This window comes from Hippopotamus amphibius, chromosome 4, assembly GCF_030028045.1.
Source record: "Hippopotamus amphibius kiboko isolate mHipAmp2 chromosome 4, mHipAmp2.hap2, whole genome shotgun sequence".
Lineage (NCBI taxonomy): Eukaryota > Metazoa > Chordata > Mammalia > Artiodactyla > Hippopotamidae > Hippopotamus > Hippopotamus amphibius.
Window position 1 is genome coordinate 129,202,464 of NC_080189.1, and position 18,547 is coordinate 129,221,010.

At 45.4% G+C, this 18,547-nt stretch overlaps 1 protein-coding gene across 6 annotated transcripts in view; it reads right to left on the reverse strand.

Annotated features, from left to right (window-relative positions):
• The window catches only part of NMT2 (N-myristoyltransferase 2), a 59,427-nt gene extending 47,784 nt beyond the window's left edge, over positions 1–11,643 (reverse strand). For 2 of the 6 annotated variants that reach the window (XM_057731198.1, XM_057731195.1), the window contains exon 1: positions 10,660–10,798. Coding sequence is in view for 2 of the 6 variants with exons in the window: in XM_057731194.1 (XP_057587177.1) it covers positions 11,373–11,482 (110 nt within the window). In the remaining 4 variants the exon portion in view is untranslated. Of the gene's footprint in view, positions 1–5,688; positions 5,711–10,659; positions 10,799–11,370 lie in introns of those variants that run through there. The other 4 variants (XM_057731194.1, XM_057731193.1, XM_057731197.1 and 1 more) reach the window with 4 other exon arrangements.
• Positions 11,644–18,547: the final 6,904 nt, after the last annotated feature.

The following is an 18,547-nucleotide window of genomic DNA, read 5'->3' on the forward strand; positions in this document are numbered from 1 at the left end:
TTCCTATTTCTGAATTCCTTTGCTAGATCCAATTTTCATTCTTTAGTTCCTCTTTTTTTACAGTCTCAATGCTGCTCATAGACCTACTCAATTCTTTCATTAAAGGAACGTTCCGTATTTGGATGAACTGCTTGTGGTTAGAGTGTGGCAAATTAGGCTCCCCCACCAGACCCTCCCCGCCAGAAAACTCTGGTGAAGAAGTGTGGGGCAAGATGTGCCTGGCGGGGAAGACAAATCGCCATCTCAGACCGTTAAATCTGCGAGGAAGGGCAAGGAGGCTCCAACAGCAAGAAGGTAATGACCAGATCCCATCTAGGCTGGAGGGATTCCAGGGACCAATGGATCCAAAGCAGTAGAAACACTGGAACAGAGAAAATGCTAGCTCGAGCCCGAGTAGAAGGGCTGAGCGATGAGTCTGTGATATGAGACCAAGTGCAAAGGTCACAAACAGGATGCAGAGAAAACATGATTTCAGTGGACAGTCAAGAGTCAGAGGCCAAGCTAAGGCCATGCAGGTGGCCCTCTTCTCCGGGAATCACAAAGGTGAACTTGGAGTTCTCAAACAAAAAGGACATGACCTCCCAGATCCAGAAGGGAGACAGAGGTCATGGTCCACTTTGGGATGGGATAGGAAAGAGACAAGGACATTTTTACAAAGCACAAACAGATGCAAACTGTTATATAAGGGATTGATAAAAAAACAAGGTCCTACTGTATAGCACAGGAGACTATATTAATATCCTGTGATAAACCAGAGTGGAAAAGAATATGAAAAAGAATATACATATGTATAACATTACCATATAGCAGAAATTAACATAGCATTGTAAACCAACTATACTTCAATAAAATAAATTAAAAAAAAATAAAAATGTAAAAAGCACAGAAATACCCCAGGGCTCAGAGAAAGTGTCTAAAAGTGAAGGAACAGCTGACAGTGCCTAGAAGGAGAGCTTAAAGGTGGGACAAGCCAGGAGACGGGCAGGACATGCATCTCTCTTTTGCCAGCATTTATACTGCCCCCTGACCTTTGGGCTATGGAAGCAGAAAGTTAATCCAAGGATCTCTGGGGGCCTGATAGCGCCTGAGGCACAAGGTCTGTGGTCCTTATCCCTGAGGATAGGGACCGGGCTCAGGACAAAGTGTGTACTTGTTAAATCCCTGTTAAATTCTAAGAGTTTGAGGGCAAAATGCTTCCATTTCCTGACAAGACACTCATACCCAGAGAGATGCACTGACTGGTATTCTGACATCCAACTAAGGGTGAGTGACAGGAGTTTCCTGATTCCTGGTTTAATAGTCATTTCCACACACCTGACTCCTTAAAACTTGTTATCTGGAAAGGCTTTTAAAATATTCATGAAGAAATATTCTGAAGAAGTGCTATACATCCAAGGATACTCATTTCAGCACTGTTCGTTAGCACAAAAGATTGGAAACAGCCTCATGAGCTATGAACAGGGGACAGGTTAAATGAGTAACGGGATATCTATTCAATGATGGCAGGCAGCCTTTTAAAAAAATGAGGTTGGTCTATGGCTTTTTATTGATATATATATATCTCTATATATCAGTTATATATATAACTGATATATATCAGGTAAGTGAAAAATCAAGGTGCAAGGACTTCCCTGGTGGCGCAGTGGTTAAGAATCCTCCTGCCAATGCAGGGGACATGGGTTCAATCCCTGGTCCGGGAAGATCCCACATGCCGAGGAGCAACTAAGCCCGTGAGCCACAACTACTGAGCCCGAGTACTGCAACTACTGAACCCTGTGTGCCTAGAGCCCGTGCTCTGCAACAAAGCTACCACACTGAGAAGCCTGTGCACCGCAATGAAGAGTAGCCCCCGCTCACCACAACTAGAGAGAAAACCAGTGCGCAGCAATGAAGACCCAATGCAGCCAAAAGGAAAAAAAAAAATCAAGGTACAGCAATGGAAAGGCATTCTGCCACTGTTGGTGAGTGCCTGTGCACACGTAAGCACGCCCATGCACGTGTGCACACACCCCGCATCCTTGTACGAGTGTAGGATGCCACCAGGAGGATACGCCAAGAACTGGCATCAGGAGCTGCTCGCAGGGAGCGAAACTCAAAGCTGGCAGGATGAGACCTCCTTTTCACTTGACACCCTTTGTGCGCCTTTTGAAGAGTGTACCATATTCTCATACTACCTATCCGAAAAATAATAATAAAAAAGTGAAGGAGTCTACAAAGTCAAAGGTAATATGCAGATGTTCTATTAGTTAGTGTACAGGTTGAGCTGTGTGGGGTGAGTCCCAAAGTAACAGCAGCATGGGACACATGAGCCCACATCGCTCTCATGGGAAAGTCTCAGCTTCCCTCAGTGAGGAAGTTCTGCCGGAGAAGATCTGGAATCCCTCCACCTGCTCTCGGCCAGCCCTAGGAACCCTGGGTTGTGTGCTGGGCTCACCTGGTCCACGGAGACTTCCCATCACAAACAAGCACACCCCGGTCCTGCTCCTGGGCCACTGAGGCCCAACAACAGGAGACTGAACCCGCGATGATCTTCTATCATCTCCACAGAGCTGTACAATGCACTAGCCGGCACTTCCCGTGACGCCAAAGAAGGCTCTGTAACACCCTGGAAAGACGGTCCTGGCCCATCAAATGACAAACAGGAATTTCCAGGACAACCGGAGCCATACTTGCATTTTTGTAAATCTATATGAATAGGAAATGTATAAATGAATATGCCAAAGCATTGTCTTTTTGCCTGGTGATACATTCTAACATTCTATATTAGAAATGATGGGCTTTTGCAAAAAGGGTTTTTTGTTTGTTTGTTTGTTTGTTTGTTTTAAATTCAATTGGAAAAACAAAAAAGGAAGTCTGCTTTCATGGGTTCTTTCTTTGGTTTCTTTAAAATGTTAATAAATTCCCAAGGGCAGTAAAGAACAACTATCAACCCCACCTCCAAATACGAAATGGAGAAGTTGCGGGAAATTATCATAGTAACTGAGTCTCCATCTTTCTCTGGGAAAGTACTACATGAACTTGACCACTGAGTGAACACAGAATAAAGCCCATATTTCCCTGGCATGTGCTCAAGCCAGCAACTGAAGTGCAACGTGCTTACAAAACAGAAATTGCAGAGGTAAATCCCAGATCAGTGTGGGCACCGCACCAGGTGATGGTGTGCTGGGTTCTCTCCCATGATGGGCCACTAACTGAGAGGAACTCAAAGCACCCCCAAAAGCATGACCCACCACAAGCGCTGCACAAGCCGAGCTGTGGAGTTGGGGTGCCGGGTACCGAGGTGCTGACGTGGCTTCCTCCAGTGGTGCTATCACCCAGAGATGTTTAAGAACTGGATTCCTACGCCCATGTTGCTTCTCACAAGAATCTGACTTTGTGGAGGCCTGAACAATGGCAGTACCGGGGGAAAGGATGCTGGTGTGTGAGAGGCTACAGTGGGGCAGCCACGGAACTTGAACCAGAAAGGAGAAGAGACAGCCAGGAAAGAAGCACAGAGGAAGAAGGATCTTATTGCAACTACTGATGCTATAATTTAAAAGCAGTCCTTTAAGAGACCAAAAGACAAACTCCAAAAGGGTTTTCTATAATCGAGGTGCAATGTCTTTTAAAAGAAGGAAATGTAGGCATTTCTTTCTTTTAAATTCATTGACATTCAGTACACCCTGGTGAATCTTGGCTCCAGAGCTGCTCAAGCTGGTAATCCATGACACACGGGGAGATGAATCTGAAACATCATCAAACAAATCGCTCTGTATTGAGAGTCCACAAGACCAGGCAGTTTGTGAACATGCAGGAGTTGACAGACAGCTAGAGGCCAAGACCTAAATCTCAATCTGAGATGTGGCCTGGGCAAGTTATTTACACCTGGAGAAGCCTCAGTCTCCTCATCTGTTATTATGATTCAGTGAGGGAAAAAAAAAATGCATATACAGAGAAAGAAGCGCATAGGAGTTCAAAAGCTGAGGATCATTTTCCCATGCTGGGTCCTATACAGCAAAGAACACAACGAAAGCCACAGTCCAAATCCATCAAAATTAGAATTAAAAAAAGGAAATCCTTCATGTCTTCTGAATGCACACAGGGGAACATCTTTTTCTTTTTTGGCTGCAAGATGTGGCATGTGGGATCTTAGTTCCCGGATCGGGAATCAAATCCACGCCCCCTGCAGTGGAAGCGTGGAGTCCTAACCACTGGACTGCCAGGGAAGTCCCCACAGGGGAACATTTTTTAAGTCAGAAGTTAACTTGTCAATGAAGATGAAGAACCACTGGAATCCATTCAACAAATCTTTACTAAGCTACCAACGTGTGCAATTCCCACTATTACAAGAATCGGAGTCTGTGTTAGCAGACAGGTAGACACATGCTCGTGTTCTCTAGACAGGTTTGGAGGTGCCAGCCTTGTTTATTATCTTCTCTGAAAACTACTTTGATCCCAGACCTCCCTAAAGGTCTGCCCCTAAATGGCCATACTGTAGCACGTGACAACCCCCTCCTGCCGCCTGCTCACTCTCTGCTACCGCCTGGACCCAGCCTGCTGTTAGCTGACTGATGGAGAGAGGGAAGGTTAAACAGACAGACAGACCCGCTTTCCTAACCCACTGGTCCTCAATTCTAATAAAGTTCAGCCACGCTTTATTTCACAACAACCTACCACATGTGTAAAATAAAATCTTTTATGTGAGCCAATATGTAGAAGATGTTATACATACATGTTAAACAAGAGACACCGGGACTTCCCTGGCAGTCCAGTGGTTAGGACTCAGTGCTAAGTGCGGGTTTAATCCCTGGTTGGGGAACTAAAATCCCACAAGCTGTTTGGAGCGGCCAAAAAAAGAAAAAACAAGAAGAAGAAGAAGAAGAGAGAGACACCAAGAACTCTGTTCCTGCCTACGACGCACCATGTGACTCTGGACAAGTCACTTACCTATGAGCCAGAGCTTCCTTCCCATAAAACAAGAGTCTGCCTGAGAAGATGGCTGGGGGGTGGGGGTGGTGACTGGTGCAAAGGCACCATGTGAAGGATGCACTCACTAAGGGCCCCGGGGCCTTTGCCAGGGGTTGTCACCCTTGGTTATAATGACCGTGGAAGGCATCATGAAAAAAAAGACATTGGAGCTCGACCTTGAACTTGGAGAAGAGGCAGAGGTGGGAGGATTAAAGAGACCACTCTCAGAAGGACACTGCAGGAGGCCATGGCCTATGCTGGAGGGCCACGGACACCAGTAAATCCCTTTGGTGAACAATGATGTCTGACACTGAATGTGAAGTTGTTTTCTGCCTTAGGCTATCAACAAACCCCACACTCCTGATTCACAGAATCTTCAGCAAATGCTGCGCACGACAGCCCCGTATTAGTGGTTCTTGGTGGGGGAGGGGGGATGAAAGAGAGCTGACTGTATTCCACCCAGGGTCAAAGCTCTCAGGAGAAATACTATAGGACCCAAAGCATCAGGAGCTAGTGATGGGACAGCTGGGGCCACATGGACGTGCTGGAGGGCCACGAAAACCTCAGTCCCCATGAGACCCCCCGCAAATATGTATGAGCTTGAGCCATTTCGTTAGGTATTAAAGAAGAGAGATCCTGGAAGGTTAAAGATGTGGAAACCCTTGGGATTTAGGAAAATGGGGAGAAAAATCCTACCAGCTTCCAGACTAAAAACAAGTCAAAGAAAAAGAATGCAGTTACCCATAAAAGAAAGAGAAGCAGATTGGCAGAGAAACATCTGTTCCATTAAATCCTGCAAGATAATAAAACAATGTTTATGGAGTTTGAAGGAAAACGATTATCACAGAATTACACTTCCACACAGACTCTGGTTCTTGCGTGAGGACAAAAAAAAGGCATTTTTGGACATATAAGAGGTTAGAAAATGTATCATCCACATACTCTAATAAAAAAATTAAATGAGAAAATACTCAAAGAAGAAAAGGGGAGGGTGCAGTTTATAAGAAACAGTGGTAAGCAATGAAAACAGTAATGCCGTCAGGGAAGTTTAAGAAGCTTTTGATACTATGGATGTAACTGTAACGTCAATGGTTGAGAAAAGAAGCTCTACCATGATATAAGGGCAAAAGTAAAAGAAGCCACATGGATTTAAAAATTCCAATTATTTCAACAAAACCTAGGACATGTAAAGGAAGGAGAAATCCAAACATCCTACGTGGTTTGTCTTGTTTGGTAGTATGCAGAATATTTTGGACATTGGTCAATTTTTAACATTGATAGAGAAATACAGAAAAAAAGCATGCTTGCTCGAAATTTAATGATAATTCCCAGAAAAAGAAAAATAGGATATAGAGCTCCTAAACCATTAGAGGAAAAAAAAAAGGAAGGAAAAAGGAAGAATGGAAACTTGACATATTCTGCAAAACGCAAGAAAAGAATAAGGAAATATTTGAGTACCAAAAAGGCTTACAAAGGCAGGATATGATCTGAGCTGTCCAACACAATGGCCACAACCCACATGGGCCTATTAAATTCAAATGAATTAAAAATGAATAAAATTTAAAATTCTCCTAAGTCACACTGGTCACAAGTGGCCAGTGACCTCTGCATTGGACATTTCCATCACTGCAGAAAGGTCTAGCAGACAACTCTCACAGTCAGTGAAGAATACAAGGTAATATGAATCTATATAAAGTATGATCCTATTTATGTTAAACATACATTTATACATATAAATAAATATAAATGCTAATTGTCAGTGAAAAGTAAAAGCTGACAAAAGCGTCTGTGTGTAAAGTATGGTCTTATTTATGTAAATATTTGTGTGTATATGTATATAAACATAAATAAGTATGACTTGATTACACTGTAAATAGTGGCATCTTGGGACTTCCTAGTGGCGCAGTGGTTAAGAATCCGCCTGCCAATGCAGGGGACATGGGTTCGATCCCTGCTCCAGGAAGATCCCACATGGCGTGGAGCAACTAAGCCTGTGCGCCACGACTACTGAGCCTGTGCTCTAGGGCCCGTGAGCCACCACTATTGGGCCCATGTGCCGCAACTGCTGAAGCCCACGCGCCTAGAGGCAGTGCTCCACAAAAGGAGAAGCCTCAGCAATGAGGAACCGCACACCGCAATGAAGAGTAGCCCCTGCTCAAAGCAACTAGAGAAAGCCCATGTGCAGCAACAAAGACACAATACAGCTAATAAAATAAATAAATAAATACATAAATAAATGCATAGATAAATTTTTTAAAAAAGAGGCATCTCTAAGAAATAAGATGATGGAGACTTTTATTCTCCATACACTTTACTGTTTGCATTTTTAATAAACATATTTTAGCCTTACAATGAGTAAAAGTCATGGACATATTTTCAATGGGAGTAACCACAAACCAACCAACCAAGCTCTTTCTTGACCTTGGTAAAGAACTTGGTTCCAACCACAGGGGTAACCCAGTAACTGACTTGAACTCGTATGTACCTACTGTGTATGCGCGGGTTAATAAACAATTTCAAGATGGCACAGTATGTCTCCTAGAGTTAGGCATTTTCTAGAGTTTAGCCAAGCTCTGCAAGAAGTTTGTTCTGGGCCTCAGGGTGACATCACGCTTTCAGATGTAAGTCTGGACGGGCATTTGATAATTTTAAATGTTATTTCCTAAATTGGGAGGTTGCTTGGGCAAAGGCGGTTAGCTCCTTTCCATTTAGATTTATACTACTGATAACAGATCACATTTCAGAGGAGCAGCTCTGAAGGAGTCCTTAAGTTTTCCATGACAAGAAAAATCTCTTTGAGGGTTACAGTAATTTTTTTCATCTTCCCACTGACTCTACAGTTTACTAAGAAGTTCCCACCACCCAACTCAACAGATAAAATCAGAACTACAACACAGTGCACACAGAGTAACCTCCATTTTTCCCCTTTAAATTGGGGGTAAGAGAGGTTAGGGTCTCTGTTAAAATAATTCCAAAGTTTCCATCTTTCCCAAATACCACATCTTTAATTTTTCTAAGAAAAATAATTTATTTTAAATGTCTGGGAATAACCCTCAAATACCAGACTATTTCATATCTACCCCAGAGAATAATTTGGTCATTTATCTGCCAACACAGGCATCTTCATATATGCTTATTTTATTCCCTATGTAAATATTCTTGGTAGCTGCCTCTATTCACCACAGTGAATAATGAGGGGAAAGCCCTCTGTGTGAAATGGAGGTGAAACACATCAATTTGTCCAGGAAATATGCATTTTGCAAGTCAGTGTTGGTAAAGCAAAGAGAGAGATTTGGTTCTGTTGCCAACTTAGATGCTCATTTCATGTTCCTGTTTCCACCACTGGACAGCAACTATGCTTACTGTGGGGTAGGCAGACTGAGAGATAAAGACCAGGACTCACTCTATTTAACAAATGGAGAAGATGCAGATCAGTGGGGCAAGGAGAAGAAGACAGGTGAAGTTAATTCTAACCTATGTAGAAAGATCACCTTAGGACTTTTTTTTTTTGGCTGCCTTGCACAGCATGCAGGATCTTAGTTCCCTGACCAGGGATCGAACCCAAGTCCCCTGAAGTGGAAGCACAGAGTTCTAACCACTGGACCACCAGGGATGTCCCTACCTTAGAACTTTTAATTTGCTTGAAAGTTTTCAAGTCCCCTCAAACACTTTACACACTTCCCCTAATTGTAAATCATGTACTCAAGCAATATTTAAAGCACGTTTCTAGATAATCCTCTGTTGGTCTAGTTCTAATTGCTGCATATCGTTTGAAGATAATAAAACTACACTTTTTTGAATTCAGTCTTGCTAATTAAAACGGACAATCCCTGCCCTCCCCCATGTTTTCTGGAATTCATGAAATTTGTATAGTGGTGTGCCACTTTCATACTTGGGTGGACCAGAAAGTTAAATCAAGAGCACATTCTCCATGAAAAATAAAATACAGAGATAGTGCAAGTATTTTATACTATGTCAGCCATTGCTTTTAATTGAACAGAAGTTGTATTTCATTTATGGACTTTCGGCACTATCCACAAAATGAAATACCCGTTTTAATTCATAAAAAAAATTCTACAAAAACGGAAGAAGAGCATACACAGTAATATTTACATTGTGGTGACAAATAAGTCTAATTTGGTCATTTCCTTTTCTCTGAGGCTTTAGTTTTAATACATCTAAGACAACTAGTAAATACATTATACTCAATAGTGGGGGTAAATTAATTCTTTCAGGCCACAAGGGTACTAATTAGTAAATGACTGCTTTGCGCACTGACTCATACCTAGTGGCCTCAAAGTGATAATTCACCTTTAAAAGGTAAAGCGTGTACATACCCATTCCTCCAAGCCTCATTATTTGTCACCTGATTTAAACTGGTGGAGAATGAAGAGGCCAAGCGTAGAAAACTCTTTCAAATTTTAACACACTTGAGCTACTTAAGAGAAAAAATCATCACTGAGCCATATCATCAGTACCTGAGCCAAAGAAAACATAATGACTCCCCCAAATGTGGCACACAGCATCTGAATTCAAATCCAGAAAAGCAGACCAACTAGCACAGCAACTTGGATTTTTACTAATCTCCTTACGTTTTAATTGACTACACTAAACCCATTACAACAATTTCTTCCTCCTAGAAGCTGAAATCATGTTATCTGTTCTGGGTGAAAATATTTCAGTCCACTGAACAGCTCTAATTTTGAGTAACTGTGCTAACGTGTAATTAATGTACAAAGCTGAAAATCTCTGAAGAAGGCATGCAGATGTTTCTGGATGCTAATCTGGGAACTTCGCACAGCCTCCTGCAAGGTTCCTGGGGGCAGGTCCCCATCAATGGGTACACAGATGAGTAATTCCCTGTACCATGGACATTCTTGACTGTAGAAGCAAAGAAGTACATAATCAAACCTTCCAAAGAGTGAAGAACAACAAACAGACATTACAGTGGAGAAGACAGACGTCCAGGGTCTTGCCAGAAAGCCAGGTGCCAAAGTTTTTTGCGTAATCCAACACATCTGCATCTGGGCCCATTTCTGGCACTAGTGCCATTGTTTCAACAACATATCTATATTTAGCTGCCTATCATAGACAAATTTCTATCACTGCATTAAACAGAAGTCGAGCTCAGATGTCTGCAGAATTTCCTTTCCTCTCTTTTAAAAAAATATTCCACACTAGAATTATAACATTCTGTACTTGCAGCTGCCAGTGAAAAATATTCATGCCAATGAAAGATACATTTAGTCAGCTTTTCTTTTCCTTGATCTCTTTTAATATTTTATAACACATTAAAGCTCAAAGTCCCTTTCTTAAATAAATCTTCAAGCAGACGTTAAAGAGAATGCAAATACTTGACACTTTAAATCATCAATCATTTAAAGAATCCTCTCCAAGAACTGAATAAATAAGCCATCTGTGACTAAGGCCTCCCCATCATGTTTTTTAAGCTGACCCACTTCTTCACCAGTCACCACGGTGTGCAAAATCTCCCTTCTAAGGGGATGTGCTCGGTGCCAGCGCACAGTTCGAATTCAACAGGGTAAGAGGGTAAGGTAAACACCAGGCAGGATTTAAAATGACCCCCCCCCCCACCTATAAAAACAGAACTTCACTAACCCCCACCCCCTCACCGGAAGCAATCTTTTCTCCGACAGGAGAGCAAATCAAGTCTGCGGGGGAGAAAAGGAGCCAGTGAAAGGAGGAAGAAACCTGATCAGGTGTTAAAACGCATGGCTTTGGACATCAAACGCCGAGCAGGATCTGGTCGGGTCGGCGGGAGCTGCTCCCCAAGCCTGAGCTGAAATCAAGGTCGGACCCGCTCCTAGAGATGCGGACCCGCTGGGCGGCGGCGAACCTGCGCGTCCCCAGGAGCCGGGCCGGGACCCCCGGCGCCCCCTCGCGCGGCGCGGCGCGGGGCGGGGCGGCGCGGCCGGGGCGGCCCAACTTTCCGCAGCTCCCACCAGCGGCGCCGAAACGAGCAGGGGCGAATCTCTGACCGCTCCTCCTCCGTCAGCGGCTCTCTTCTCCCTGCGGCGGCGGCGGCGGCGGCGGCGGCGGCGGCTGGGGGAGGGGGGGAGGGTCTGGGAGGACTTCAGGAGAGGCTGACAGGAGCGGAGAGAGGAGGGCCACTTCCCACCCGCCCGGCCGCCACAAAGGCAAGGGCGCCGCGCCCCCCTCCGTGCCGCCGAGTCTCACGCCGGCCGGGACGGGGCCGCGCGAGGGCCGGCGGGCCGCGCGGCAGGTGACAGCGGCGCGACTGCTCCCCGCGCCTCCCCGCCCACCCGGGGCCTCGCCCGCGCCGCGCCCCAGACGCGCCGCCGGACCTCCCGCCGCCCCGGGGCCGCGCGGAAGCCACGCGGGGGGCCGCCCGCCGCGCCCCGGAGCCGGAGCCGGCGTCGGCGCGGAGCCCCGGGCGCGCCTACCCCTTGGCGTGCTCCGTCTCCTCCTCATTGTCTCCGTCGATCCCGCACGTGTCCTGGTCGTCCAGCTCCAGGCTCTGCTGGCTGGCCGCGGACTCGCTGTCCTCCGCCATCGCGGCGGCGCGGGCTGGGAGGCGGCGCTCGGGGCCGCGGGCGCGGGGGGCCGGCGCGGGGAAGGCGGCGGCGCGAGCAGCTCCCTCTAGTGCCGCCCGCCGTCTCCTCAGAGCCCCGGCTCCCGGCTCCCCGCGCGCCCGTGCGGCCAGCCTCGCCGCTCCTCGCCTCGCTCCGCCCCGCCTCGCCCCGCCCCGCTCCGCCTCGCCCCGCCCCGCTCCGCCCACCGCGGCCCGCGAGGGGGGCGGGGGGCGGTCGGCACGTCCCAGCGGCCCGGGGTAGGGAGCGAGCGGGCGGGGCGGGGCGGGGCGCAGTAGGCGGGGTCGCACCCCGCCGCGCGCCGGGGCGGAGCCCTGGAACCCGCCCTGCGCCTGAACCCTGGGCTCGCCTCTGAGTGCCGCAACGTGCAGACCCCAAAAGTGAGTCTTCGTATTTGGAGCACAGGCAACGCGATTTTACATCTCTTCGTATTAGGAAGAGCTTTTAACTCTCTGCGGGTAATTCTTACTCAGCGGTGGGCGTGCCAAGGCCACTAATTCCCAGAACCCTAACCGCCCCCCCATCCCCAATCACGTACACTTTTTAAACATTCCATTTCATATGTCTCTGTCTTTCCAATATACTATAAAATCAAAGGCAAAGGCAAAACAGAGTGCTTCCAGCCTTCCCACCTCCCCATTCCAACCAGACTCGCAGCCCTAAAACTCTTGACTGAGAAAAGTCAGAGATGCCCCTGGTTTTTGCTGGACAGCTTAGACCTCAACCATCTTGGGGGAAAGGAGACTTGTCCGTGATTCTGGGGGCGTGGACAGTGTCAGGGAGGCCACTTTGGCCTCAAGTGAAGGTTATGACCTAGACCTCCAGGTTAAAGTGGGTGGCCTGCTAGGCTGAAACGGTCCCGTGGCTCTCCCCGTGAATGCGGGAGGGGAAGGAGGCACTCCGTGGACTGCCAAATAAAAGGCAGGTGAAGTCCTAACTCATTTGCCGTTGCAGTCTGTACACCCTGGTCCTTTCCTTTGTTCTCCTTTCAAGGGCAGATTTCAGGGTCCCACTAGGTCATGGGAAGCCTACATGGTTTTACAAAGGCAGTGGAAAGATAGGTATCAGAAATGCTCAGTGAGGAAAAAAGAGACTTTAAAAGGCCACCTGAAATTTTTGGTGCGGGTCCTTTTTTTTGCAAAAGGTATTGGGAGCATTTTGTGTCTTCCTCCCCCCGTCCCTCCCCTAAGCAAGACCATGCCCTTAAAATACAATAAGATAGAAGTATCTAAAGACAAAAATTGCAGCGCTATTTCAAAGTTCACCAGACTTTTATGATTGCCTGAGGTTGAGCCAGCAAAGGTTCTGTAAGAAGTGCAAACTGGGGCCAAACCACGAAGGAAATACAATGCTTTCTTTCACAATTGCAACGATCTTTGAGTTAGAAAGTCAGGTGGCCTCTGGCTTCAAACTTCAGGCAAATACAGATCAGTGAATTTCCTGCGGTTCATCCCTGTGAATATCCAGAGTTTGGTAAGGGTAACCTGGTTGGGTAACCAGCAGGATCTTGACCAGGAGCAATTCTATCAGATCAGTTGCTATAGCCTATTGGAAGGGTTCTCTAAAATATTTCTAAAATACAAAGCAAAGGAAACTCAGCAGACACATATTTTTCTAAATTCTCAAAAAGTTTTGACTAAAAACCTCTCAAAAAAGAGTGAGAAAACAACCCTGCAGAAATATTAAAATGAGGGTATCAAAAACCAGGTAAACACTGGAAAGCAGGGATAAATAGGGAACATCTATTCCCCAGAATGCAAAGAAGTTGGCCCAGGTGACATTTCCGTACTGGATGGAGGTGTTACATAATACAAATGTGTGTCATCATTAATCATTTGAAGGAGGACAGAGTTTGCCGATGACCCTGGAAATTCTTAAATCCTATGTTATGCATAGAAACTCACTATGTTTCTAAAAATTTTTGCTTCTTTCCCTGGCTTAATCCCAGAGTTTGATGGATTGGAAGCAGGTGGTCTCTTCTAGAATCTCAGATCCAAGATTTATTTGGGAGAAGAGAGTACTGTACAGTGGTTACTAGCGTGTTAAAAGAGGCTCTTGGAAATTTCCTATCCTACTTGACTCATCTCTTATTATAGATGTAAGATCATAGTTGTATAATTAGTCTTGTTTTATTTAAACTACTGGAACTTTTTGCTTTTTAAAAAAAATTGCGCTGAAATACACATACCATAAAATTTGCCATCTTAACCATTTCTAAGTATATAGTTCCATAGTGTTAAGTACATTCGCGTTGTTGTGCAAGCCCATCTGCAGAGCCTTTTCACCTTGCAAAACTACAACTATAACCATTAAACAATTCCGCATTTACCCCTCCCTCCAGCCCCTGGCAATCACCTATGAATCTGACTACCTTCTACCCCTATGAATTTGACTACTCTAGGTGCCTTGTATAAATGGAATCACACAGTCTTTTGTGACTGACTTATTTCCTTTAGCAAAATGTCCTCAAGCTTCATCTGTGTTGTACCATGTATCAGAATTTCTTTCCTTTCTAAGGTTGAACAGTATTCTATTGTATGAGTAATATTGTATTGTATTATTGTAAATCATAAGATCCTGAACTTTGAGGCTTATGTTGAGATGTTGGGGAGTCTTGTGGGGAAGGGGAAAATGTGAATATAAATGGATGTTATGTAAGAAGGATGTGAATAATGGTCCAGAAGGCAGATTGATAGATTCATTGCAAAAGTATGGCCTCAAGTTTCCACTCCTGTCATTGGCAGCTCCTCCCATCAGGAGATGGAACCAATGTCCCCACCGCCTGATTCTGGGATAACCAACAAAATTTGGCAGAAGTGACAGTGTGGCAGTTTTGGCACATAGAATGTATACCCTTTTGCTTCCTTTGTCTCTTTACTTCCAGCAAAAAGAAATTGTGATGATACAGGGTGTGTATCTAGAATACATCATCTCTATTAGTAAGAGAACTAATGAACTCTGGCCAAAGGGAATGTTAAAGTGATCCAGCCCTGAGAGGGCTCACATGGTCTGATGGAATGCTTCCCCTCCAGGGCACAAGCCTGCAGGCTGGACGTGGAGTGAGCCCAGACCTCCTGGGCTCTCCAGTTCTTGGCCAATCCACCAACTGACTATGGACACATAAGCAAAAGCCAGCCCCACTGAGATCAGCATAACTGCCCAAGTGACCCATAGATGTGTGAGAAATAATCTGTGGTCATTGTTTAAAGCCATTAAGTTGTGGAGTGTTGTGTTTTGGTTTTTGGTTCTTTTGTTATTGTTGTTGTTTTTAATGCAGCAATAACATATACTACAGAGAAGCAGAGACCAAAAGAAAATGTTAAAGACGGACACATTCCTCATTGTCAACTGTGATAACTGTCTGTATATCAGGGTACGTCTGGAAGACTCCTGCCAAGTCCATAGTTTGCACGTTCCGCTCTGTGCTCACAGAAACAATGCCCATGACTTTTGCATTGTGTTAACTCTTCTTGGTAGCTGGTCTGCTGCACACTCAGGTTGACTTGATCTTATTTAAAAAAAAAAAAAAAAAAAGTGACTCCATTTCTAATTGTGAAGGAAGCTATGACTATGCCGTACCTTTTGCAATTGTGCATTTGAGAAGCACTTCTTGGGGTCAGTCTGAACGCGATTTTCACCTCCTGCTGCTTATGATTCTGCTGAAAGCTTTTCCTCCTTGTTCAAACCAGCAGGGTGGTGCCACCGTGAGAATTGCAGAGCAGCTGCATTATGGAACTTGACGGTCGGTGCGTCCGTCTTGCTCTCTGTAGGACAAGATAGGGTGTGAGGGGGATGCCAAGGAAACTGCCGGAGGATGCTGAGATGATACCATAGCATGAGCTAGAAGATGCCTTAAGGCTGTAAACAAGGTCATCGCAACCACCCTGCTTGCCAACTCTTTGAATATATCCAAGCTTTGTTCACTAGTACATCGCTGGATGGTGTATTGCCAAAGCTCATCAGTTCTTTCATGAAAAAAGACATCTATTCTAGAAGCACACTCTCATCAGAACTTTTTACTCCACGTATGAAAGGAGGCAAAAGGATCTCTTCTAGCCTGTCCAGGATTAGGGTTTCCTGGTCCTCTGAAGAAGGAAGGATGGAGGAGAAAGGAAAAGAGTAAAGGAAGTGAGGAGAGTAGGTAAGGGAGAGGAAGGGCGGAGGAGCAGAACAGGACAGGGACACCTAGTGGGGTACAGGGAAGCAAAGAAAGATGTAGGGAACCCAAAGCCCACAACAGATGAGAGGACTCCCTGCCTCCAGCTTCTGCCTCCCTTTAGATCCTTTTCAACAGCGCTACTCGAATGATCTTTCTAGCAATAGCAAGCTGATCAGTCCCCTAATTTAGAACCTTTGAGGCTCCCAATTGCTTTCTGCACTGAGTCAAAGCTCCTTAGATTGGTGTTCACGACCACCCACCAACTAGCCTCACCCTGCTCTGGTCTCATCCTCCCCAAGCCTCCCCATAACTAGCCTACTGTTGCCACTAGGATCCCCTGTCCAGTCTCTAAATGCACCAGGTCTCTACTCAGATTTCACTTGTCTCTTCCCTCTTCTTTCATCCATCACTAATGACAGCTCAAATGTTGCGTCCCTGTCAAACGTCCCAGACAAGCGGAGAGCTGCTCAGTGTCCTCCAAGGACCTGAGTGCTCCCACATTCCTCTGTTTGTGCCTCTGTTGCCAATGCAGTAGTTTTTTCTATGCTTGCTACCATCCCACGGTGGGACTGTCAGCTCCAGAAGAGTCCTGTTCCATTCACTGGTCTCAGTAGCCCTGTCACCCAACAGTGCCTGGCCCAGAATGAATGAATGAATGAATGAATGAATGAATGAATGTCTCTTCCACCTCATTTTTCCCTATATGCAAACCCAACACCTTTTGTTGGTGTGCTTGCAGAGGTATTCAGGCAAAATGTCTTATCATGGAAATCCATGGAATTTTTACCATGCATTTTCATGAAAACTTAAAGATGGGAAGTAGAGACATAGTTTAACTTGTTTCTTCTAAGAACAGAGATTTCTTCCAGGAATCATATGTGAGCGCATGATTCTCTTTCCCACTTTTTCAAAAGTAAAATATGTGAGGGAAGAAGAGGAAGGGAATCTATTTGAACAGTAAAAGAGGAAAAATTGCTTTCTCATTGCTAGGACCTTTCATCTTTATATAAGCTAATACCATCTCCAGTACATCAGTCCCTGAAGCCAAGTGAGTGGGGCTCCCCAGGAACCTGCCATGCAGACTCAGTCCATCTGCAAGAAGGGAAGACGTACATCTCTCCCGAGCTTGCTAAGATGCAGAAATTCACAGGCTCACACTGGCACTCCTGTTGTGGCAGAGCTTGGTAAGAGAGTTCTTGGGAAAGACAGCTACATTTCCTCAGAAGTTGGGGAACAGACATGAAGATAGATACTGCTCCTTGCTTCTTGTCTGGGTAATTTTTAAATGAAAAGCTTGTTGGACCAATCAGGGCGTGTCCCATGGGTCAAGCAGAGACCAGGGATGGTCCCTGGGTTTGGGCTGTCTTGCTGGTAACCTGCCCAAGAGAGGAGCCGTCCAGCTAAAGGGACCCCAGCAATAAGAAGTTCAGAGTGCATGACCAGGTGCAGGGCTGCTGGGAGAGATGAGAAGTCAGCTAGGCAGGAAACTTATGGGTCATCAAAGGATTTGTGCAAAAGCACCACAAGAGAACCAACATTTGGATACCGGCCACCAGTGAGCATCGATAAGCAAGAAGAGATTATGTCTGCACCAATTCAGTAAAGCAGGTTACACCGTTTTTCTCTAATCCCTCTCCTACCACCTGGGCTCTGGAGGAGATCCCGTGAGCCTCGGGGAAATGCCAGAACCAAGGGTTTGGTGGACTTGGCATCGGACAGAAGATTAAAGATTCAAAAAGAATGTGACTGGAGTGAACTTTTTAATACCTGAAATCACTGAAAGCTCTGGAATCTGCCCAAGATATCACTAAGGGTGGGGAAGGGAGATTTGAAAGGGTGGCTGAAAGCAGTGATTAAAGAAAATACAAACCCGCTTTTTTTTTCTGGCCACGCCTTTCAGCTTGTGGGATCTTGCAGGATCTTAATTCCTCTGTTGGAGATCAAACCCAGGCCCTCTGCAGTGGAAGTGTGGAGCCCTAACCACTGGACCGCCGGGGAATTCCCACACCCATTTTATTTTATAAAAACAAAAACAAAGCCCCAAACTCCCCACCTATGTATCATTTTATTTATCTGTAAATAGTGTCTCCAAGCAAAAAATGGAACCATCCTTTTAAGAAGGAACTATATATATATTCAGATCCCTGTGCTTTCCTATTCGTGTTTATAGCCAAGGAAGATGCACATGCACAAGATTTACACACAGTAAGGCTCCGTGTTAGAACTTGTTGAGGGTTACAGCCTGGTTGAACTTGTAAAAACTCTGAATTGAAGAATCTTTTTACAGAAATTTGTAGAAAGTGATTTAAGTCATACTTTTTCATTAGACACAACTGTTCACCCACAGAGATTTCTTAGTGTTACCCTTCTGGCCCACTCCACTTGTTTGTTCTGCGGTGGAAATGGGTTGGTGTTGATCCAGCCACGTTCCCTCATCCTCATTGGTCTCCATCTTCCCCCTTTCACGTAACCAGAATCTTGCCTGTTGGTGGTACAGCCTGTGGCCATCAACACAGTGAACTGATTCGACCCTTGAGAGAAGCCAGTGCCTGATGTTGGAGCTGTTTAGTCCTCATAGCCTAACTTGTAGAAAAAGAATAGAAATAGACTCACAGATACAGAGAACGAACCAGTGGATACCAGTGGGAAGGGTGAGATGAGGGTAGGGGATTCAGAGATAAAAGCTACTCTGTATAAAATAAATAAGCTATAAGGACATATTGTATAGCACAGGGAAATATAGCCTTTATTTTGTAATAACTTTAAATGGAGTATAATCTATACAAATCTTGGATCACTGTGTTGTACACCTGAAACTAATATAATATTATAAACCAACCAGACTTCAGTAAAAAAAGAAAACACTAAT